This window comes from Natator depressus, chromosome 16 (genome assembly GCF_965152275.1).
Source record: "Natator depressus isolate rNatDep1 chromosome 16, rNatDep2.hap1, whole genome shotgun sequence".
Lineage (NCBI taxonomy): Eukaryota > Metazoa > Chordata > Testudines > Cheloniidae > Natator > Natator depressus.
This window is the reverse complement of record NC_134249.1, coordinates 24,341,159-24,366,046: the sequence shown is the minus strand read 5'-3', so window position 1 is coordinate 24,366,046 and position 24,888 is coordinate 24,341,159. Positions and strand designations below refer to the sequence as shown.

The window sequence follows — 24,888 nt, the reverse complement described above, 5'->3', positions numbered from 1 at the left end:
TCAAGCTTGCTGACCAACTCTATGTGCCTGAGCTTCGATGGCTAAACCTGACTTGCAGCCAGAGTCTCAACATCCACACTACTATTTTTAGCGCCCTAGCTTGAGCCCTGCTAGAGTCTAAATGGGCCGGGGGTTGCTCCCATCTGAAGTGTAGACAATACCCTCAGTTCTCTCTGGTATCTCCAGGTCCAGTAAGGGCTGACCTGGGGTCAAGACTCCTTCCATACAGAGACCTGGAGGTGCACCAGAGTTCTTTGTTTAGTGCATGCTGGAGGTCATTTTTATTTTAGCTAGATTACTTCTGACCACTTTATCTAGGGGGAGGAGGGAGGATTTTTTTGTTTAGTTTACATCTCTTATTCCTTTTTTTGATTCTTGGTACCAGTGAGAGTGTGACCACTTGTTGATGGGTGGCTCTGCTGGATTAGTTTGAAACTGTCTGTGTATTTAGACTGGTTGGCTCTTCTCTATATTTTTAATCAGATGTCGTATAGTTTTGTGCAGCATTTAGATGCTTTGCAAACAAGCATCTTACAGACTTAATTGCTGGAAGCTTTGAATGTATCCCTGAATGATAAGATACTTTTTTTTTTTTTTCCTCTTATCGTATGCCCAGGTATTATGCCAGTCTCAATTGCCCACCATGAATAATACAAATAAATATTCCCTGCTTCTTGTTAAACTGCCTCCTTTTCTTTGAGTACACTGCCATTCTGTAATACCTCTTGTTTCAAGCTATCAGTAGGACTTAGCTTCTCAGGATACTTGGGCCATCTCCCATCACAAACAGTAAATAAAAAAAACTTCTAGGCTTAATGACCATCCATTTTTATGTGGGCCTTTGTCCAAGAGTGTCCTCGGATTCTGGCTATTCACAGACTTCCCTTTATAAGCATATGTTCTTGTTCGCTGGTGTGTAATGGTTGAATGGTAGCTGTTGTTTGGCGTGTGCTGGGTCAGAATTGCTCCAGATGTCAGGGTGGAGTTCGGGGAGATGGTTGGGGCATCAGTGCTCAACTCAATGAATAACAGTTAAATTGAATTTGCCAGAATATAAAGGTGTAGGAGCTCCCAAGGCAGACTTAGAGAATTATAGTATGGTCAGTGCAGAACTAATAGGGCCCCTTTTAACCTTTGGAGTTCACTGGATTCTATGGATGTCTTTCACAAGAAATAAGTGACAGAATTTTATGTAAGCATCTTTTCTGTCAGTGTTGATGGGAAAAATATATTGTAAACGTGGGGTTTATATTATGATTTTTCTTTAGTCATATGTTTCAGTTCATTACTCAAAGTAGATGTCTCTTGAAATGGACTGTACCCATGTCATACTATACCAGGGTACAAAAGGGGGTCTATTTTCATTGGTGCACTTAATCCTCTTTTACACTTGTGGGAGCTAGGCAAGTATACAGACCTATAAGCCTCTTGGACTGCCTTTCATCTGTTGTGATGCATCCGTCAAGCTACAATATGCAAGAATTGAATTTTTAGTCTTGCTCTAAAAACATGTTTAAAAGTCAGCTTTTCTATATGTATTCAAACATCTCCATGTCTTCCTTATAGGTAATTCAGCTACAGTGAGATGAATTATGGAAAGATTTATTTTAGCAACACTTGATGTAACAATCACTTCAGTATTATAAAATTTTAATTTTTTTTTTTTTAGAAAAACAAACCCAAGCTTGAAAACTAAGTTTAAAAAAAACATCTTTTTAAACTTGCTGTCTGAATTTGATAAAGAAATCACTGAGGAAAAACATAGATCACTATGCTATTTTTTAAATAAAGTCATGGTTCTGAATAGAACTGCAGTTACAATAACAGATTTTTCTCTATTTGGAGCAGCAGTGTGTACTAAATTTACTATGAAGTTCTTTTCCCAAGTTTTTTAAAGTGGAGGTTTTTAAAAAAAAAAGTATTTGGAAATTTAGATTCAATTAGTGTGGGGGGGAAAATGATTAACAAGTACAACTAGAAAAGTTACTTTAAAACATGCTTTTACTTCTGCTTTGAGTGATTTCAAGTGTTTTGTCATCAAAAGACGGTTTTTAGAATGGTGTCACCATATCTAAAATGAAAGCTAATGACAGAGATGGCATCCTACAAACATGAGATAATAGCAGAAGGCAGATGTGGATGGAATGAGCCACAAAGATAAAGTGCTTTTGGAATTGCACACGGCAGGAGCTAATACCATTTGTAAACATGGTGGAAAGTAGGCAGGGAGGTAGGTGATGACAACAATTGGATTTCCCTTGACACTTCTCCTTGTCTATCACACAATCCCCATACCAGGGTAGCTGAACTCGTTAATGTAAGCTTCTCCCTTTAACAATAGAAGCCTGAAAGACTTGTGTTGGGAAGACCAACAATAAAGTAGGAAGGGTTCCAGTGATACTGGAAAGCTGTAGAAGACTCTGTATATAAGGCTTGCCTCAGGGAGTCCATTTAACAGATAATTGTGTCACTGATTTGCAATAAACTATTTAGGTAGCTGTGAGGATGCTGGGAATGTTTTAGCACCATTGAGATATTTTGGTTGCAGAATATTGAATTTTTATCCCAGTTTGTTTAGTGTTTTTCAGTGGAGCATGGCTTTTTAGCACTTTCTGACTGGCTTGTTTGAAACTTTGTAAAGTACTAGAATTTTTGAAAAAGCAAACTATTAACATCTAAATGCCACTATGAAAGAACTAGGTCTAGCTACATGTTAGAGTGGAGACTAAATTGTGTTCTATCTTATTGTAAGCTTTTCATTGTGGAGTATGTGCCTTGTTATATTTAAATATAGTGGTTTTGGATAGGAGATTAAAAAATGGATTATGGAAATTGCATGAGATCCTTACGACTTCCCACATGATTTAAACAAGACTTAGCAGCACTGGTCTTTTTCTTTTTGACATGTTGTTGCTTGACGACACTAGTGTTTAAGTTTTAGGGCATGAGTTAGGAGGTGGTTAAGATGAGATCTACAAAAAATAGCCGCATTACATTATTTAATCATCTGTAGAGAAAATTCACAGAAGAAAAAACATGTTTGTAACCATGTAGAGTTGTACTCTTCAAAACTTCCTCCCCCCCCTTCCCCCCCCCAATATTATATTTATTGACTGACTGGGAGTGGAGATAAATAGTAACTTTGAATTTGTAAATTATTCCCCATCTGCGTTTCAAGATGTGGCAATTTAATCAAAGAAGAAATTTCATGGGGAGACTTACCTTAAGTAGGTGGAAATGTTTTGGATTCCATATTTGGCAATATATATATGGTGTGAAATACAATATCTCAATGCAGTAGCATCCATCTCACTCCTTATCTTTCTGAAAAATAATTGAGAAGGGTTGCGTAATCCCTGATCTGTACTCTTGTGGGACTACAGACATGCAGGCTTTAACAGGCCTGTGTTTAGATATATAACAGCAGTTCTTACAAGATGTGTAGTTCTCTATGTGCCAGACACACAATCTGAGCTTCCCAGTGCCCGTCACTGGACTATGACTATGGGAAACAGATTAAATTGTCACGTACTCACTTGAATCAGCAGAGGAAACCTTGTGGCCCCCTCAGTTATGATGCATCAGTGCAAGTTTACAAGATATATATTCCCAATAAATAGTATTTCACTGTGTTTAATATGAAGAATGGCTGTGTCTAAATGGATAACTGATATGTAGCCTAAATATGGTGTAATAAGTTCTCTAAGCATCACTATTTGATACTTGATGTTATTTCAGCAGCTGGATCTTAATGTATAAAGTTGAGTTACAGCAACATTGTCTATCTGGTTTCTAGAAGGTGTAATGCTTTTGCAACTATTACTTAAATCCGGTTTAATGTTGTATATGCAAAATTGTTCAAACTGTTAAAAGCTGAGGTGAATTGCTCAGCCTTTTCATGGTGGCAGTAAGTAAGATATATCAATTTAAAAAGACAAAACAAAACATTCGGTGCTGATACTTATTTTTTCCCTTTGTAGGATTTTGTCGAGAGTCTTCCACAGAACATGATCCACCTCCTAGTAAGTACGAGATGTAAATGTTCTTCTTTCTAGAAAAGGATTAGTGCAGGAGCAGTACTCTAGTAGGTGTCAATGGGATATAGATTATATTAGAAGCCTTAAACTTTGTGAAATGTCTGCTCTCTCTCCTTTGACAGTAGATGCCTTTTGCTTGATTATTTTGGGATCAGGAGAGGAAGGTCTTCCAGAGCTCCTTGCATGGCTAATGGCTTCCTTCCCCCTGCTTGATGATGTCTCCTACCATAGCTTGTCACTGCCATTTCATACAGTGGCTTTAGGGTGCTGTTGAATCAGAGGGGCACTTGATCCCCACAGAGGTGGAGTGTGCTAGCTCCATTAATGCTCCTAAGGGCTGGATATGCTCTTTATTATGCTTGCTTGATTATGCTTAGTCTTGCTGTCCTGTCATAGAATCATAGAATTGTAGGACTGGAAGGGACCTCGAGGTTTTCTAGTCCAGTCCCCTGCCTTCAAGGCAGGTGGGAATGCTGGGCTTACTTGTGATCTGAACTACTTGTATGTTCTGCATGGCATCATGTTGTACTATTGCTAGATTACCAAAGAGGCCTTAGCTTGGATTTGCACACGTTTCTTGAATAGCTAACTGTGACTTTTCACAAAGAGCATAAGCCTGTTTAGTGTGGTGATAGAAGTAGGTGTTCTACAAACGAGTATTTTTGTAATGGTTGCAAAGCTAATTGCTTTCCAAGATTTTATGGTATTTTCCCAAATCTTTTAAAGCCAGTGTTCCCAATGTGGGGTGTTTGAAACTACCCTCCCTTTCAATATAGTTAGAAGGGAGTGGCTGGAAGTTAAAGCCACACAAAATCAGATTAGAAACAAGGCACAATTTAACAGTGAGGTTGATGAACCATTGGAACAAACTACAAAGAGAAGCAGTGGTTTCTCCATTTCTTGATGTCTTCAGATCAAGACTGGGTGCCTTACAGGAAGATACGCTGTAGCCAAACACAAATTATTGAGCTCAATAGAAGGGTAACTGGGTGAAATTGAATAGCCTGTGACGTATAGGAGGTAAGACAAGATCTAATGGTCCTTTTTTTGCCTTAAATTCTATGAATGTATGAAGAGACTGAAGCCTACATCTATATTTCTTGGCATGTGACACTTCACTATATTTAAGTCCACATGTGCATGATCAATGGATACAAAAATCAAACTGTTGAAGCATTTCCTTGCCATGACATATTTAAGTAACTGACTGACTTCTACAGGAAGTCATCTGGTAAGACTTGCTATTAAGATAACATAATAGTAGTAATCACTTAGTGGGCCATGAATACAAATATTTCTGAGAAATCTGGGGAAGTGCTTTACATTTCTGAATATTACCTGCCATAAGCAACGTCATTTAGTTGCATTCATCTCTGAGGAAGATGCGTGGTATTGCCTCCCATTTATAGAGGAAGAAAATTAGTGGGTGTTTATGCTAAAATGATCAGCAGTGAAATATTTAACTATTTAGATTTGAATTATCCTCATTGGGTTTCAGAGATCTCATTCCATATAGCTGAATGCCCAGGGCACATCTCAGAGTGACTATTTCACATTGTCTGTGGTGATAAATGACTGAATTTGCATTGATATACACTGAGGATACAGTTGAAAGTTCTTGTGGCAACCAGGGGCTGGTGGCTTAATTTTTTAAATGAAATCTTTTGATTCTAGAAAACAAATGTAGCACGTTCTGTAGAATTGTGGACTACAAAAGTCCCTAAATAGAGGGCACTTGGATATAGTATTACTACTTTAACTCAAACCCAAAGCAGCTCTGTTTTTGCTTTGCTATATCAAGTGATGACTGACTCATAACACAGGGCATTTGCACGTGTGGGCCAGACTTTCAAAAGAACTCACTTCCCAGCTACTCCCACTTAAGTAGCAAAGTGGTCACAACATCAAAAGTGCTAAGGACCCAAAATGTTCTCAGTGACGTACTGCACACTTCAGAAAGTCTGATCCATAGCTTCTGTACTAAGCTCCAGTAAAGCCAGTAGCACTGTGGCTTTTATCTCCTTTGCATTCCAGTGCAACACATAATTTCAAGAACAAAGTGTAGATATGTACTTCTACACCCATTGTGGGTGTGTCAAACTGTTATGGATCTTTTTTTCAAAGTAGCAGCCGTGTTAGTCTGTATCCGCCAAAAGAACAGGCGGAATTGTGGCACCTTAGAGACTAACCAATTTATTTGAGCATAAGCTTTCGTGAGCTACAGCTCACTTCATCGGAATCCATTGTGTTCATAAATGGAAAGTAAGCCTGGCACTGAGGTATCCTGTACTGGTGAATGGTAATGCAAAAAGCTTATGTAGTGAAAAATAACCCGAATTATCACTTGTCTTTATATTCATCAGGCGAGACTAGATGTCCCACCATGGTGTAGGGTGTGTGTGTGTGCGCGTGTGCCCCTCAACTTCAGCTCCTTGAGATATCCTTGGGCTGCTACACTGTTGCATATTTCCACTTCAGCAGTGTGTAAGGTTGGAATGTTTCTATTTAAACGTTTGTTTACGTTCTATATTCCAGAAGGGTTGGCATCTTAACTGCCTTCCTGCTGCTATCAATACTTAGGATTCCTGTGTTGCTTCCTGGTGTGTGGGAGTCTTTGCCAAGCCACAGATGCTTAATACAGATGTAGATATGAGATCCTTGTAAATTTTCAATGTTCTTGGCAACTGTTTGTGAGAGGGGGACAGTGTAACTTGCATGCTGTTCTGCCTGCTGATGTAGAAATACCCAACATCTGCTCAGAGTGCTATGTCCTAACTACCATAGCCTCTCTACACTTAGAAAGATTACGACCTTATGTAGCATTACTCAGACACTCAGAGCTGAGATCTTCAAAGTCCAATGCTATGTCACAGGTTCAGGCTAAGTTCATTTCTATGAGTAGCCTCTATATATCCCTTCGATTAGCATAAGTGGGGACAAGGGCAATCAAAGGTCAAGAGAAGTTCAAAACAGCATAACTTTTTCTTGTTGGCCCAAATCCTGCAATGCTCACCAAGCTTTTCTTCATCATCGTGTTTACTATACAGCTGTAAAACTTGAAGAACAAGGCCTGGCCTAATACAAGGGAAGCTGGAAATCTAACAGTTTAAGAATAGATGGTATTGCTGCTTAAAACAGGAGAAATAATTGATTTATGTTATGGTACCCAATTAGGCTGTAAAATGAGAAATGCTTAAAGCAACCCTGTGGCTTAAAGGCAGCTCTTCGCTCTGATTTCTGTTCAGCAAATAGGAGGCACCGTAATAAAGGTCATCAGCTCCATGAGCTAAATTATTAATTCCTTTCATGCCACTTGGGCTTGTAAACAGTATATAATACAACAAAACAATCGGCACTGTTCGCTTATTGGCTAGAGAAAAGGTCATGGGGTAAGTAGTTGGACTGGGAACAGCTGTTCTTCTTAATCAAGCACATATTTTGTCCTTTTCATCATCTTTTAGAACAAACCGGTTTCCAAAATTTTAACTGTCTATAAATCCATATCTTCTCCACTTCACCCCCTCTTAGCTAAGCCGTTCTTAAAAGTTAAACATGTTGCATGTAACGAATTACAGGAGTACAAAGGTGGGGAGGAAGAACCAGCAATCTTGTATATTTAGGAGCTTTCTGTTGAAAATGGAGTTTTGTGAGTTTTTTGTTAGCTTAGTATAAATGATACGTGCTTAAAATCCAACACTCCTTGAGAAAGTGGAGTAAAATTTGTGCTTGTAAACAGCAGAGGAGAGTAAAACATTATTGAAATTAAAACTTTAAAGTGCATAGTTTATTATGATTTAAAAGCAATATCAGGAATTTGTTTTGCTCTGAACATCACTATGCTAATGGTACAAGAATAGAAATTTTGCTCTAAATGTTAAACATTTTAGTTTTTGATATGTTGTACAGAAAACCTGCAGATTTTCTGTATATATAAGTTCGGCATGTAGTCCACTGGCTGAGCAGGACTAATTTTTTCACTGTTTGTTGTACTACTATTTGTAAAATATCTGCAGCAATAATGTAATTGCTGCACATCTTTAAACTTGTTAGATGGAACAAAAGTGCACAACAGTACCTTAGCCTTAGTGTTCAAGGAAATCTACCACAAACCATAATTATCATTGTAACAAACTATTTAATGTTATATTTGAAGGTTATGAGAGCAATGTCATTGTGGCATTAAACTGAATAACCGGTAAAACTTGTTGACTTGAAAATCTAAAACCAAGATCCTTAAAGAAATGCATACCTCACTGCATTTGTCTTGTAAGAGGGGTAGTTTTAATCAAGTAAGCTTTCATATTGTAGAATGAAACTCTGTAAATTATTACAGATGTTTGCAGGTGTAGCTTACTGCTTTAAGTGAGGCAGTTATTCAGATGTCATTTCCCTTGTGTTGCTGACCACTTCTAACTGAGCCTGTTCTCTGCCATCTGACTGACTCAGAAGGCAGCTGACCCCTCCTCCTGCAAACAGCAGCAGGTAACTTACAGATGGCCATCTGTTGACCTATTACTTTAGCCTTTTTGAAAGCTAAAGGAGTTGTCCCCATGCCAATTTAAATATTAGTGTGCACTTACCCCTCCAACATCTTCAGCAAATTGTGCTTAGGTTTTCATGTTACAATTCAGCAGTATATGAAGATACACCACCAACTGTAACAGGAGATGGTCTTAGATGAAACTCTTCCCAGTCATCTAACATAAATCTATGTATTAAATTAGTTTATAGGTAACAAGAAGGTAAGGTATGGTTAGTGCACTTTCAAAGGGCCAACACTTCAGTCACTGAGAGGAGATGGGGACACACAAGGTAGAAAAAAACATAAGTTGAATATAAACTATCTAGAAAACTTGGAAAACTGTTGCATAACATGAGCATGTGATCATTGAAACTGAAAGTGTAGTATCACCAAGCAGTGTTCCAAAAGATTGGTGTCAGAAATGCCAGGAAGAATAAACTCAGATATAAATGAATACTCAGCAGATCTGGGCAGTAAAATGTCTCTCCTGTCCCCCACTGGAGTGTAGCAGGACGCCTTTGAGAACCCTAAGCTCCCACTAATAGTCTTCATCTTAACATTCTTTTGTCCATGACTGCTGCTTCATATAGTATGTTATCACTATTCTCATTCCATGTACTAAGACAAAGTAGGGGTATAAGCCAAACATTCTTGAGAAGTGAAGCTAGAGTTAAGTAGGGAATGAGGGACAGTGTAACTACAGTGCTCTGCCCACAGTGCACATCTGCTGTTTCCTACAAGAATGGTCTGTTCTAAACGCTTAAACATTTGTAGCTGTAGTGTACCTCATTACTGTAGCATTTGGACACATTTCACATTACAAACAGATGTATAAACACCCACCAGGAGCAGCAATACTGTCTGTCTTCAATCGTTTTAGTTCACCAGCGAATAAATTGGAAACATAGGAAGATAAAATGCAGGAAAGACTTCGCCAAATACAGACCCTTGTATTGTGTTATGAAGGTATGCTGCCAGGAGTGAGTTCTAATGGTTTAGGAATGTAGTGTTGTATATTGCTGCATTGCGTTTGGTTTTACGGATAGATATGGGACATAATCTACCAGCAAGAAAACGGATAATCTTGAGATTCTCCTGCTTGCTGGTCTTAGGAGATCATGGGGATGTGAAGAAGAGACAAATTCAAATGATAACTCTATAAAAGCAGAGTCACAAACCTGTATATCCAGACCGTAAAATATAGGAAGTATTACTGGGGGGCGGGAAGAAATATGATACAATGCCTGGGAATCCTGGACTTGCTTTTCAAAAACAAATCCCTGTTGACAGTGATTTCTAAAGTGAGGCTAGAAGGCTTTAGCTGATCTATGATCACAACTGAACCTATTTCTGGTAGATGGGTCCTTCCCAGATGTGAACTTCTCCAAAGTTAGGGCTCCTGTCTGGAGTTAGACCCATCTCTAACCTTGGAGCCTCTTTCCTATCATAGGGTAAGAAATGAGTCTAGCTTCCTCTCCCAGCTGTGTAATATTCTTCTATATCTGATACAAGCTCAGGGCTTCCTTGTACTGGAGGGAAACTACTTCTCGTTAAGCTGCTGATCAAATGTTGGGAGAGGGCCCCTGCATTATGCAGTGTTTTGAAGGGCATCTCTTTTCTGATAAGAATCCTTTTGAAGGGGCTCCAGATCTTGTTTGGATCTCATCTTCTTGACCCTTTCTGCCATTTCTAGTACTGACCCATTTCAGAGGTTAATATGTAGAATTTAAAGCTGATGGAGCCTAGAATTTAGGAATTCTTTGCAAACTGATGAAAACATAGTTGTTTTCAGAGACAGTTACAAATGCCTGTTATCTGATTAGAGAAATGAATGCTTTAACAAGCAGGTCTGGAAACAATAGCACATGTGAGTATGGAAGATAGAAATCTCTTAAAGGGGATGGAAGGTAAAATAATATTGCTTAAATAAAAATCCTAACTGGAGTGCTAGTGTCTCTTGGTACATTGGTGAGATATTAATAAAATGACATGAAGAAATACAGTAAAGGTAACTTTCTGCTGTAGGATAAACATTTAAAAATACATGACATTGACAAACTAAATATAAGGTGTATTTGTGCTTGTATGTTTGTTATCGGGAGAGTGGCATTGGCTGCTACAGCACTTACAGTTGTGTAACTGTTTTCACCCAACCTGTTTCCAGAGGCTTATGACTTGCTGAAATTTTCCAGTCTTGGTCTCGGCCCAAAGGCAGGGTTGGTGGTGTGGTGTGTAGTTTTTGTTTTTTTGTTTTTGGTCTTTTTGTGTGTGCAAACTTGGAGTAAAACTGGTTCAGTTGTTTAAGTTATTAGTAAAGAGTGAAATACTTTCTCCATGTGAAAGAATTGTTGAGCTTCCTTTGACTACTTTTAGCCCAGCACTTCCTACTGCAGAAAGTTAAACTTGCATTGAAATAGCCACAATTGATTTTTCTGGAAACATTTGGTTTGCATAAGATAAAGCTATGACCCTCTCACAGGATGTGTAGTAAGTCCATTTTGATACTTTTAGTAAGGTCAAAGAGTACAGTTAAGTTAAGACACTGCATGCATGTGTGGCATACTGATGGGGTGAAATGGTTAGGGTGGGCTGCTACATTTTGTAAGGTTTAAGATGGCTTTGTACAACTCAGGTTTTCAGAAGGGCAAACTTAACTCCTAAGGCGTTCCACAGTTTCGACATTTCTCAGATTTTTGTGCAAGTCTTGTAATACTTACTGTTTTTTATTCAAACCCCAGCGCCTGAAGTCATGTGATGCTCCCTTTTCAAATGAAAGTGACTAAATTTCTAGGTATTTAAATAGAGAAGCTTGAAAACATGAATCAGGCACAACTGAGCATTGCAGTGATGTCTGCTTGAGTCTGCATTCTGGGGTTAGTAGGGTAAGTGCAGTCTTCCTTCCAGCTACTTTAGTGGCTTCCCTCCAAAGTCTCTCAAAACCAGGCATATAAAAATCCCACAAATACATTATTTTTAATATAATTTTTAAGCCAATGTCATGACTTTTGGGGTGTGACTGATAAAAATTTAAGATTGCAATGCGCTTTCACTGGTGGTAAACTATATATAGTTGAGATTATGGAATTTAGCTGCTTGTTGTAAATTGGCAACATTGCAGAGTAAAGGTACTTTTCGTATCTTTTTTTTTTTAAAAAACTGAGAATCTAGAAAATTCCATCCAAAAAGCTACATTTACAAGAATGTTCAGGTTGCATAAATAAGCATTCAAGTGTCGAAATACCAAAGTTAATGTTACAATATTTTAAATATTCTATGCCCATGCATACATATACAACATGGCAGCATACATGTGTGTAATGTCTCAATTTGGAGATCTGTCAATTTTAGGGGGATTTAGGGAGGAAAAAATTAATACTCAAATTTGTTTTCTCAGATATAACAATTTAAATTAGCCTTTATATGCAACTGTCTAATACGATGAAAAGGGGGGATGGACAGATGGACATATGAGTGTAAACATACATTTAACTTTCAAAATTAAATACGGCAATTTCTATTTTAAAGAAATGCAAGTGCCTAAACAATTTTTTTCTTATTAGCTACAGATGTCGAACAGATGAGTTTCTCATCACCTGTGCTTCCCATGAACTCTGTGGGCAGTAAGTACCTTTCTTTCTCACATGACCAGGTTGCATTTCTTTTTCATTGACAGCTTTGTTTGTTTTGAGGTTGCCAGTGAATTGAAATAGTACTTCAGTGTAGAAGTTTTGAAGAGCAATGCAGTAAAAAAAAATGTTCACTTAAGGAGCATGGCATTCCACTTTCAGGAAGAATTCTCCCCCTTCCCCGACAAAAGTGCCCTCGACCTGGTCTGTACTGAGTGTTGCCATCATAGCTATGTCAGTTATGTGCATGGATTTTTTTTTTTACACCTGATATAGCTATGCTGGAAAAAACCTTAGTGTAGATTCACTTGATCTGGTACAACACTTCTATACCAATATAACTGCATCCACCCTATAGAGTTTGCTGGCTTAACTAGCAGTACTCTTCCCATGTAGATGTGGTCTTATCTGCAGACGTTCTCCTAGTCATGCAGACCAGGATTTTCAAAGGAGATGAAGGGAGCTGGTGCCCAGGCTTAAGTGATAGTGGATTTGGGGCATTTTTGAGAATCTTAGCTTCAGGACTTTCAGAATCCAGTTACTTCACTAGTAATGGCTTATTTTTCGTCTCCATCTAGTGGTAATTAGTATATCTGAAGACTAAATGTAAGTAATCCACTAGGTGGCAATAAGTCCTTATCAGAGACCAGAGTTTATTGGTGTAAATTCTAAATATCTAATTCTAAACAGAGGCAGCAATTCAGTGCAGAGTTCTCCTGCTTAAAGACAATGTATTTAATTGTTGGAAACTCCCTGGGGCATTCTCAAAATAGGTAAACAATTAACTGGCAGTTCATTTAGAAGATAATGTTCAAATAAGTTTCAGGGGCAACCACGTAAACCCAGAGGTTCAAAGTCCAGAGATGCTTTGTCTCCTTGACCTCATTGTGCTGGGGGATTGCACCTGCTTGCACCCTAGAAACCATTTAAATCTTTGAAGAAGCTTTCACATAGTGATGTAGTTTTTGGAGAGTATTTTAGCTATAATTATTTTTGGTGGCTTGAGCATTTAACATATGCTCCTACGGCCTGAGTTTCAAAAGCATATGTGCAATTTCTTGCTTACTTGGTCTATATAATTAGTGATTGCCTGGACAAATCAGATTTTTGTGTGCAAGTGGTAAGGTCTGCATCTTGATGATGGTTTGCAAATACAAATTGACCGTTCTACACATGTAGTTGTAGTAACTGCATGTGCAAATTAGGTGCACAAACTGAATGTGCATATTTTTGAAAATCGGCTATGATGATTTTAACAAAATAGTTTAACATTAAATCTTTGTTGCCCAGCATTACTTAGATTTATAGGTGTCACATCTCCTTAAGGCACAAAGTGTATTAAGGTAAATGTTACTTTGTATAATGTCCTAGCATCTGGATATATTTGCTGAATGCTCAAGGTAAGGCTGCCTAATAGCAAGAATTGAACTATGGCTTTCACATTTTTTGCATCGTGGTATTATGGCGATGTGCTTGTCAACACTTGATAGTCATCTGTTTTTCTTAGTTGATGAAATGGAGAAGGCTTCCTTCTTTGCTGCTTCTTTATGAAATCCTTTCAGGACTTTCAGAATTACATGAATGCAGAAGAAAACTCCAAGTTCCCAGATACTTGTTTATGTATCCAATACTTTTATTTAAGGTCTGCAGAGCACGCACTTTATCCTTGGCTTTTTGCAGCTTATTGTGCCAGTCGGCCATCATTTTGCTGTGACTCTCCTGGCTTATTAGGCATTTGCTTCAGATTTTTGTTTTACTCAGTGTCACTGACTAAATTATTTTTACTAATGCATCTTTGCAGCTGAGATGAACATGCTTTGTGTTGGGATTGCATCTCTTCTGCTCTACCTCAACGGGCATACAGAACTGTCACTGTACACTGACCATAATTTCCTTATGGAAAGCATTAGTGTGTGTGCTGTCTTCATTTCATTGTAGGTCAACATTGTTTACAACATCACTGACAATGTCTGAAGGGAACAGCTGTATTTTGAATGAAGATCCTCCAAATTTTCTACAGAAAGCTGTTCAAAATTGCACAAGTGCAAAAACTGTATCGAAAACCAGGAATCTTCTGGTTTTTTTGACCTTCTTGAATTTTTAAATATGTGAAAACATGCCTACTCTCCAGCTGAGACCTTGCAGGCTGCTTTTTGTAAAATCATGCTGAAGTATTTATACCACTATAAATCCTTGAAAATAGGGTATTTCACGGGAGCTGTACTGAGGTGGTGGTGTCAAAATGGAGGTGGTTACATTAAGTGAGCAGGGCCTTTCAGTGTCTGAGGCTTGGGGAAAGAAGATCCTTTAAAACTCCAATTCTGCAGAATTCCATCTATGCTTATCTTTACACCTGAGCAGTCCCATTGGGTTCAATGAGGATATTCATGTGTGTAAAATTAATCACATGCATTAGCTCTGACCCTTCAAAGAATTAAGATTCCAAATACTGTTAGAAGCATTTGAAAAGAATTTGTGAAAACAATCCAGCAGTACTTTCTAGTTTCCTGTACCCTTGGGACGTATTCTGCTTCAGAGAAATTCCAGCCAAAGGGAAATACAGTCTGTGCCTTTAAAAAGAGCAGTGCCTTCCATTCTGCTGCCGGAGAAACAGGCCCTTTCAAGGATCTTAAACCTTTAAAAGAAAACAGTGTGTGGTTTTTTGTGGGTGTGGTAGAGGAGTGTGTTTTGACTCATGTTTGAGATATGAAAGGACAAAATGGTCAGAATTCTTTTGTGGGGTGCGGAGGGGATTGTGAAAGTCTGCTCATCTGTGTTTAGACAAATGATTCTATAAGATTGCAGGACCTTCAGGTTCAGGCAATTTAACAGATTACAGATAAGACAAGTGCTGCGTCCTTTACTAATGTGTTACCAGGTGACTAGATTTCACCTAGTTCTAAGTAAACTAGCTATCCTTGATATAAAATTCTAGAAAAGTAAGCACAACAGGAACTCCAGTCTAATATGAACAACTACAGTGTATTATGCTCTGTTTTCACTGGCTAGTTGGTAAAGCCTTTGACCATGTGTCACTTCCCCAGAAAAGCCAGGCTGGGAGTGGCCACACCTGTGAACACCTCGCCATATCAGTCTGTCACCAGCAGCTGCAAGAAGGTTTGAGACCTGCTGCTCAGATGAACAAGAAAACAATACAAATAATCCCCTTTTGGTTTTAATATTTGGCTGATTGGATTCTAAGAGTTACTGGGCTGTTACTTAGCTTTAGGAGCTCTGCGGCAAGCTTCTTGTAGACATCCCTTCTAATAAGGTAGCTGGCTCCAGCTTTGTGGGAAGGTTTCTCTGCTTGGAGCACCTCAGAAACAACCAGAGGAGTAGAGAAGCAGGCAGAAGGGTGCAAAAATGCCTAGGCTACCTGGGGGTGAGCTGTGTCCCTCCGTTTTATTGCTTTCTTCTGAACAGCCAGCTCTGGAGGGACAAAAGGGAGAGCCTTTCAGACAGTTAGTAGGTGGTAAGGGCCTTTTGGTCTATTATTTCTGAACGCTTTCCCACTCTCCCTTAAGGTGTGAGTCAGCCCTTATGTGACTGTCTTGTTGACTGTGGTCATGTGGTTGCATATGTAACATTGCCTTGCTCATTATGGTATTCAGTGGAACAACAGGTATGCTCCACGTGAAGGCTTCCCTTATCTTTTCCTTGAGCAGGGGCTTAGGAAACCTCTATAAAGTTCAAGGCGCTCACTTAGAGATCATCTCAAGAGTGAACCTTTCAAATATTACTTATTTCTATAGCATAGCAGCTTGTGTTTCCCTTCAGATTTCTCTTCAGTGATATCTCAGGACACAAGCCATTCTCCTTCTGTCTTATGCAGAACGGGGAGGGAACCCTGTAAGGGCAGGGTACACACAGTGTTGAAGGCCTGAGATTTAACAACCTTTATTAGCACAGAACCACTACCCCTTGAAATTCCAGCCCATGCAGGGAACCATTTCATTCAAGTGTACTGGAAGAACAGACCTCCAACACAGTATCAACTGATCATGGTCAGAGTGCAATCAGTTATGTCCTAAGAGCTAACTTCATCTCTGATAAGCCAAGATGTACCTGTGAAAGTGTTGCAAGATATCAGTGGCCTTGATCAACAAGAAAAGGTACCAGATCCTCAACCATGCTATCATCAAGTACGCAGAGTCTACTGAGGACAGTTGCATCAGCCAGAATTACCATGCTTGGTGGTGTCACTCCAGGCATCGTGTACTGAAGTGCCCAGATCTGGTTCAATCCTGTGAATTCACAAATCTCTGGGGCAGCCCCATGGGTGGTGCCAGGTGGGGTCAGGGCATCCACCCCTTTGCTCCTTGATGGAGAGCTTGAGAGCACAGTGTGCTCAGATATTTTTGTCCATTCTGGAGACAGGGCTGAAGCACACAATGCTGTTTCTAAATGTCATGAGCAGTTGAAGGAAGACCAGATCTCTGTGACATTGACTTTTCTCATAGTCAAGCCACTTCATCCTCAGGATCTGGTGCTGACCGCACATATGGAATGCCTCTAGCCACTCCAAGTCTGACTGTAAGAGGTTTTAGGTTTCTGACCCATATAGCAATACAAGTACTATAGTATGCAGGGTTGATAGACCCTGAACTTTGTCTCAGCACAAACATGTTTTTGCATCCATTAGCAAGCCTTGGACTTCATGTAGAAGGTGGCAAGCCCTGTTTGTCGAATGTCCAGTTTGCTGCAACTGCTGAACTCTGCTTCATCAACACTTTCCATGGTACATGACCCCCTGTCGATTCTGGTGGCCCAGCTCCAAGGGTTCTGGAGCTTGGTCTTCTGCCCTGAGATGTTCAACCCCATGGTATAGGCAATGTCTTGGGGGTGGGCCTTAAATTCTGTGAAACCATACTCTGGGTGTCTAATATTCTCTTTTCCTGGATGAAGGATAGAAGGGAAGGGAGAACTTTCTGTATTCTCAAGCATTAAAAATAAGTAGGTAATAAGCTTTGTCGCAGGTGGTTAAGCAGGCAAAGGATAGTGTAGTGTATATCCCAAATTCTTCAAGTGGTGGTTCAGGCTGTGTCTTGTTCATCTGTCATCGCTCTCTCCCGGAGGAGGACCTGTTTTCAGCAAAAGTCTTTTCCCAAATGGAGATTAATAGGCGGTAGCTACAGCCTGTTCTCCCATGGCCAAAAGAATGACTGGTTTTTTTCTGTTCATAATGTTCTCCAGGATAATTAAATAAAAAGTAAACGGCAGAAATAAGCTGGAGTGTCCCTGCATTGTCCAGAGATCCTGGTTCTCTTGTATCCAATTCAGGAGGCAACCACCACTAAGTTCGACCTAGCCCACAAGAAGGCTCTGTTCTCAGGGGTTAAATTCCCCATGCAAACCCAGAGTAATTAATCTAGCTACAAGATATTTAAGAGGTATCAATTTAAATAGGATATTCAGCTGTTTTTATCTTCATTCCTGAGAAAGTATTCTATAAACAGAGCATCTTCAAGGGCCAGGTCTGTAAATGAGGAATAGTGCTAAGTCATTGGTATGGATGAATCTAATCAAGACAGGGAACATGTCTTGTTTGGAGTTCTTTTATAATAAAGTCTTAGTATGGGCCAAAACCTCAGATGCTCTAAAATCAAAGTGGTAGACATTTCTAGCTCGCTAGAGATGGCAGGAGTGTCTTCTTAACCAGACACGGTATTTCCTAGAGCTCTCTTGCTTTTCAATGCTACACCAATGAGATCTTCCTCTTGGGACCTAAATCTTGTATTAAATGCCCTGTCTAAAGCATCCTTTTGATTTCTTGTCAAAAATGCACTTAGATTTTTTTTATCTTTAAATGTTGTCATCCTAGTTTGAATATCTTTGGCAGAGTGTTTTCGGAGGGTAAGATCTTATTGTGGAACAGCAGTCCCACAACTCTCATGATAGCAAAGTTGTGCTAGGATTTGACAGTCCTGATTCCCCAAACAAACCTAATTAAAAGAAATTTTGTCTTCCATACTTTTCTGCCCACATGCAAAAGACCATTAAAATAAATTAAATCCTAATCAGTGGAACAAAAATAAAAAAACTGCCCCACCTATGGCGTACTCTTGCTGTCAAGAGAGCTCCAAAAATCAATATTTTAATGCTAAGTACCCACTTCAGAAAAATCTCTAGCTCTGTTGGCCTGCAATATCTATCATAAATAAATGGGGGGGGAGGGGAGAGAAGCTGCCAAGTGGCACACTTCAGAAGCATTCAAAGGTAGAAACTGCATTCCCCTTGAACATTTGGGCTCATTCATTCAGAGCCATGGAAGCCTCCTGGCCTGAATGATCATTTAAAACATAGAGATGTGTGGGGTGGCCAAATGGTCATGTTTACATACCTTCAGGAAGTTTTAAAAATTAAGGGTATAGTCCCTGCTGTGGGAGGGAGGGCTCTGCATCCTATGCTTACTCAGTACATTGATACATGTTTTTAAAAAGTCTAGCCCATTCATCCTTTGTTTCTCGCCCTGGTGACATGCTGCTGTTCGACATCCCATTGTGATGGATCTGTAAAATAGGGAAATTTAACTGAAAATTTCCTTTCTTCTGGTAGGAAGTCTGCTGATCCAACATACCTGGCACAAAGATTATAGTTCTGAGGAAGGCTTAAACTGTCAGTCTCCTCAATCTACTGTACAGGCTCTAATCTATGTATATAAATAAAATGTCTTTCACTGGGATGAAATTTGAACTTCCTCTGCAGTTGGAAGTGGATTGAGTTTTTGTTCGTTACCAGGCCGACAGCTCTGTTAGGTGACAATTGGGGGAGTATCTTGCTGTGAAGAGCCCTTAGCTGCTGGAGTTCACAGTACATTCACCAGCAATTCCATGGAGTCTCATTGGGATGGAGAAAGTGTTACTGCAACTCAATTTATGGGAGAGAAAATATATTTTTGGGGAGTGGTGCTACAAAACATTTGTGTGACTACAAGCAGCCACTTGTATTCTTGTCTGGAACCCTAATATCGTTTTTGTAGGGCTTTTATAAATGGTTTTAATTATTAAAAATTAAAACTGTTGGATTTTCTCATTACTGCATCTCCTAAAAAAAACCCAAAAACCTGTTGCTGTTCACTTGCCGTGAAGTGGAATCTTGTCTTGAGTCTGTCTGGCATTCTTTCTTGGTGTGGTAGATGAAAACCTCTCAACACTTCTTTAGATGCGAGATTCATAGGTAACATTTCAAAACTAGTTGTGATGTTTGGAAAAATATTCTAGTGTGGCATTTCACACTAAAAAGTTAATCAATTTATCATTCTTACACTTCACTTTTCTGTCAATATGCTTTACACAGGTCTCATTTCTCTTCAAAAACACCTTTCTTAATGCACAGCAGCATACATATAGTGCAAGATGTACAGTACTTTAATGCTGTGTGTCAGTGAGAAATCCAGACCTATACAGAACTGTATGAGCAACAGTTTATTTTGGTCATATCCCATACTTTGTGTTTCATATGTATGGTGTGGGGTATTCCCCTCGTACTTCTCTTGAAGCAGCATGTTGCTTGAAGATAGCTGATTGGGAGAACTGCTTCAGTTCAGTCTACTTGTGAAAAGGATCCTGAGAGAAGTGTCTGCCTTTGTGTGCAGGCTGAAGTCTGGAATCTGGCATGTTGAGGGCTGAAGGATTCCATTTACACTGCATCAAAAAGTATGAAAGGAGCCTCTTGCTTTCAGTGTTACATGAGAATTTGTCTGAAGGGTTTTAAACAAAATAGTTCATACTTTCAAATAAACATACCTATGTTCAGTTATGGGGTCTGCTCTCTGCAAGGGTTACAATGGCTCTTTTCATCGAAAAATTGCTGTTTATAAATATTAAACCTTACAACCTCCTTGGCAGCTAGTTGGTAAATTTCATGCAGAGAGACAGATGGAGCTTAAGTGACTTACCTTGATGTTCCTCAGTGAGCCAGTGGTAGAACCGGGAGTCCTGATCCATCCTGTGCTGTTACCACTAGACACAGCTTTAAAAATACAGTAATCCAAACTGTAGCCCTTATTGAACAGAAAATATGAGCCATCTTTTCTTGGCTTGAACACTTGCATGCATTTGCAGTCTCTTAGATATCTGGTCCGCAGTTTGCATTCATTGATCAGTGAGTTGATACAAACTAAAACCCACCGACAGCAATGAATGTTGATTGCAGCCATTAGATGCTTAAGCTGTGCAGTAGTATTTCTTCAGATACAGTCCAGTCCCCCCTCCATTTTTGCATGGAGTAATTCATAAAACATCAACACTGTCCCAACTTGTATTTAGCTCAGTCACTGGTTACCATCCCAAGACCTGAAGAGGAGCTCTGTGAAGCTTGAAAGCTTGTCCCTTCCACCAAAAGATATTGGTCCAATAAAAGATATAACTTCACTTGTCTCTTCAGTCTTCCAGGACACACACATATTATTCCAATAAAGGTCTTATTACCTTGGTACAGTGTGTAAAGTACACATAGATGGAGAAAATAGACGGACAATTAACTAGTTCTAAAGTCTATGCAAAATGGAGTAATTTACCCTTGTGTGGATAATAAAAAAAAATAATAAAATTTTGCACAACCGTTTTATTTTTGTGCCACAGATCGTTCAGGCATCTACTTACCTGCATTGTCTGAATTCTCCTAAGGCTTGAAAATTAGATAAATTCTCTTAATGTTTGCTCTGTTGCATTTAAGAACATAGGGTGGCACTTTCAAATACACCTGAAGAATTCAGGTGCCTAAATCCCGTTGACTTTAAATGAGATGTGTGCTCATAAGGAATTTAAAGCGTTTTTTGTTTAAATCCCACCCATTGTGTCTCCACTTTTTGGCTACTAAAAAATCTTGGATGATCACAGCTGCATTTATAAATGCCAACTACTCTCTAAGTTCAGTTTATCCTTTCAGACTAGCCATTTCAGAAGGCCAGTCTGGCCAGGTAAAGATTCTTATAGGACTGATCTGTACTAGAAATGCTTGCTAGTATAGCTATTCTGCAAACTGTCCTGATGCAGATACACCTTTATCCTGGCAAAAGTGCTTCTGTTGGTTATTCCAGTTCCCCAGAGTTATAATAGCAAAAGCACTTCTTTTGCTGATATAACTGTCTACACTAGGGCTTTTGCAAATGTAGAAATATAAAAAAAAATCACACCCCATCTGACACTAATACACTGGCAAAAGCTTTGTCTGTAGATCTGGCCTTAATTGACAGCTATAGGTCAGTTGACCCCTTTTTTAAAACAAAATAAAGGGGAATGGCTAATATGCTTTTGGAAAAGGGTCTGACAATGACGCTTAACTTAATCATGGAAGTATTGTGATGCATACTTGGGAAAGGCACACACTGCTTTTGATGAAAAATTTGCTCTTCTGTCGTCTTTACCAGAAGTTTGGAGTAAAACACATTTTTCTGAGACTTCATACCTTAAAGGTATAAAGAATATGGATGTCTTATCACCATGATAGCCTAAAACTCCTTTGGTGCCAAGAATAAGTGTTCGTTTTTTTTGTGAGGATGCTGCATAGCCGCAAAGACACACATCCTCCAGAATTTGCTCCATAATTCCTAGCCTGTTTCAGTTTTAAAACATAGTTTTGCTTTAAAAAGGGGGGAGGGGCAGTAAAAGATTGAGTTTAATTTTTGTTGGATCTTCAGTTGCAAAGTTCTGTAAGGCACAGCCTGCAATGCTAGACAGAGTGCATTAATGTTAAGATTGTTAGGTTAAAAACTAGATTTATACCAAAGTAATCTCTTTATTGGCTTCCATAATTCTTGCAAAAATAACCCTTTCCCTCCCACCCAGCCACCCACCCTCTGTCTCTTATTTTAAAGCATTTTGTGGGCACAGTGCTATATATGACATTCCAAGCCGGGTGGACAGGGTGCCCTGTGTCTGGTTATGTTTGCTGAGATGATTTTACGTTTAACTATCCCATGAAAGGAGCTGAACTTTCTTCCCTATACAGTTGTCCTGTCACAGGACAAGATGGAGGGACAGCTGGGTTTAGTAATATGGAATTCAGTATTCTTGGTTAATACTTCCGGTGAGCAGTTGGTGAGGATTAGGGGAAGCAGGTTCACAAGAGCAAATTAAATGACATTCCAAAGCTTTTCCAGCGAAGCTCAAATTGCCAGCCGAAATGGGAAGTAGGTTTCCATTCTGAACTAGCTTGCATCACATTTCTTTTAGAACAACATTCTCAAATTTCGTTTCCAAATTTTACTGTTCAGTTGTAGACATGTTATTGCTTCTGTATAGCTGTGTGCAAAGCTTCCCATTACTTTCACTCAGACTTTCTTTTGTTGAAATCCTGCTTAATGTGTTTAAAAAAAACAAAACAAAAATGTAACAGTTGAATGTTTAAAACCGAAGACATCCTTTTAAAAAAATACATAAATACTTGTAAGGGCGGCGGAGGGTTAAGGGATCTCAACTAGTCTTTGTTCACCATGTCACAATGTAAAATGTATAAATCATGGCCTGTTAATAGCAACCAAATGTGATATATGAATGTTCAAGTTTTCCATTTAGCAGTGTGTCTGTGATAAACCTCAAGGTACAGTCAACGGTCGATGGTTTTTTCTAATTCTCAAACTCACCGACAGCGTTGAATGTTCACTGAAGCTATCTGAAGGCTGCTACGTGCATACATACACTCTACATAGTTTCCATGCATCTGTTTTCCCTGGACCAGCAATGGAAACACTGCTGAGGGCTCTGCATTCTTTATTGCAAGGTCTTAAAATACTTATAGCAGTATTTTAATTATGAAAGGGAACTGTGTAGCTGAGGGCTAATGAATTGCAGGCATGTAAGACTGCAGTTCTTTATACAAAGATGACTTGGGCTACTGCTTAGAATGGCTCTGGATGTTCCAATTTGTCACTGTACAGTAAACAAATGTCCTTTCTTATGCAATTAAGAAGCCTAAATATTTAAATAGGGAAGTACTTAATGTATTTTGGGCTTCTTTTTAAAGTTCATTTATATTTTAAAAAAAATAATCTATAAACCAAACTCAGGATGGGGGGAAAAAACCCAGCTCTTTTCTTTATTTTCATTGAAGGATACATACACATCTGACTCAGTTCTTTGGCGAACTTTTTGTTCTGTTCCTTTTAAAACACATTCTATCTTTAGTGGCTGTGGAGGACTGAATTGAGAGCTCTTCAGCACACATCAATATCAATTTGTTTGTCTACGTGCTCTACTACAAATAACATGAAATGGGGGAGGGAAGGGAGAGACTGATCACTGCCTTAGCAGTTGCTTAATGGTGAGAAGCAGAATTTTACCCTGAAATAGTTCCTATTGGCTCCAGTTAAAGGAACACTGTCAACTAGAATTTCTTACATTCTTTAAAAATGTGTACTTCTGCTCCCCTGTTGATGTTTGGAAATGTCTTTTGGGCACATGTGAGATCAAAACATTGCTAGCCTATCCCTCCCTTCTTCTCTGTGTTTGCCTGGTACCTCTTGGGTTTGTTTTGTTGGTTCTGTTACTGATTAAATACCTTCTTGTAGGACCTGAGGAAGTGGGCAGGTGAACTTCTAGACTCCACATGAGTGTTGTAGCCATGCTAGCATGAGAGAGGAAAAGCAACTAGCCATTAATGAAACAGTGAGATTGACTTACACAGGGTGGGATTTCCAAAAATGCACCATATTGGACTTTGACTTCAATGAAAGCAAGAATTAATGGATGTCTTACCATTGACTCCAGTGGGAGCAGAGTTTTAGGCCAAAACTGAAAGCTTTTGGAAACCCCACCCAAAGTGAACAACCTGAAAAGAAGAAGAATTTAAGGTCTTGGGTATTGCTGGTTAAAAAAACAAAAAAAACCAACAAAACTTTCAGAGGGAAGTGTGATTTCCCCCCCCCCCCCCCCCCCCCGCTCCCTCCCCAACTTGTTGGTATCCCTTGAAGTTTTAGGTTGAACATGTGAAAACTTCTGCCTAGAAAGTTCCTGATTTAGATTAATTTAATTACATACTTTTTTTATTCAGCTTTTAGCTGCAAAAGGATTTGTTTAAATTCTCCCTAAATTGCCACATTCCTCCATCTGTCTAATTATCCTAACTCTTTCAAACTATGCAACCCAGCTGGAAGTGATCTCGGCCAGTTGCTTAAATTGTTGTATGCAGTGTTGTAGCTGTGCTGGTCCCAGGATTTTAGAGAGACGGGGGGTTGGGTTCAAAAGAAATCAGTTGCTTTACCTGCACGCACTGTGGTGCGACTAGAAAGTGGGTGCGTGCACTCACGCACGCACACACCTTAATAGTTAAATAAGGATATTATGAATTTAAAACTTTTTCTGCTTTTATTTTTAGTGGAGCACATTTACTGTAGCCCCGATGACTCTTTGTTTTTAAAAAATTTTTTACCTGGATAACCAGTGAACGTAGGCATAATCTGGAAAGTTAGATTTACTTAATGAGTATTTTGGCTAACAAGATATTTTAAGCCTTTTTCATTTTCCTGTGTACATGGTGATTGAATAAGGTCTGCCTTTCGAAACTGTAATGAGGGCCTTGTTTCCAGAGTACGGTTTGGAGTATTCTAGAATTACACATTGTAAGTTTCAGCATTTTGCAGGCAACATTTACACCAAATTTCAACTGAGATACAGAAACGGTCTGAAAATGTGACACTAAACAATTCTCACTGTTCAGGACACATTTGTAGCTGTTGTCTGGAATGGGGACTCTGGTGGAAAGA

The 24,888-nt window shown here is 39.1% G+C and overlaps 1 protein-coding gene across 1 annotated transcript in view; it reads left to right on the top strand.

Annotated features, from left to right (window-relative positions):
- The first annotated feature begins 1,097 nt into the window (after positions 1-1,097).
- The window catches only part of NR6A1 (nuclear receptor subfamily 6 group A member 1), a 144,954-nt gene continuing 121,163 nt past the window's right edge, over positions 1,098-24,888 (top strand). Inside the window, exons 1-3 of the mRNA XM_074973687.1 lie at positions 1,098-1,173; positions 3,981-4,022; positions 12,120-12,179. Coding sequence (XP_074829788.1) covers positions 1,098-1,173; positions 3,981-4,022; positions 12,120-12,179 — 178 coding nt within the window. The remainder of the gene's footprint in view (positions 1,174-3,980; positions 4,023-12,119; positions 12,180-24,888) is intronic.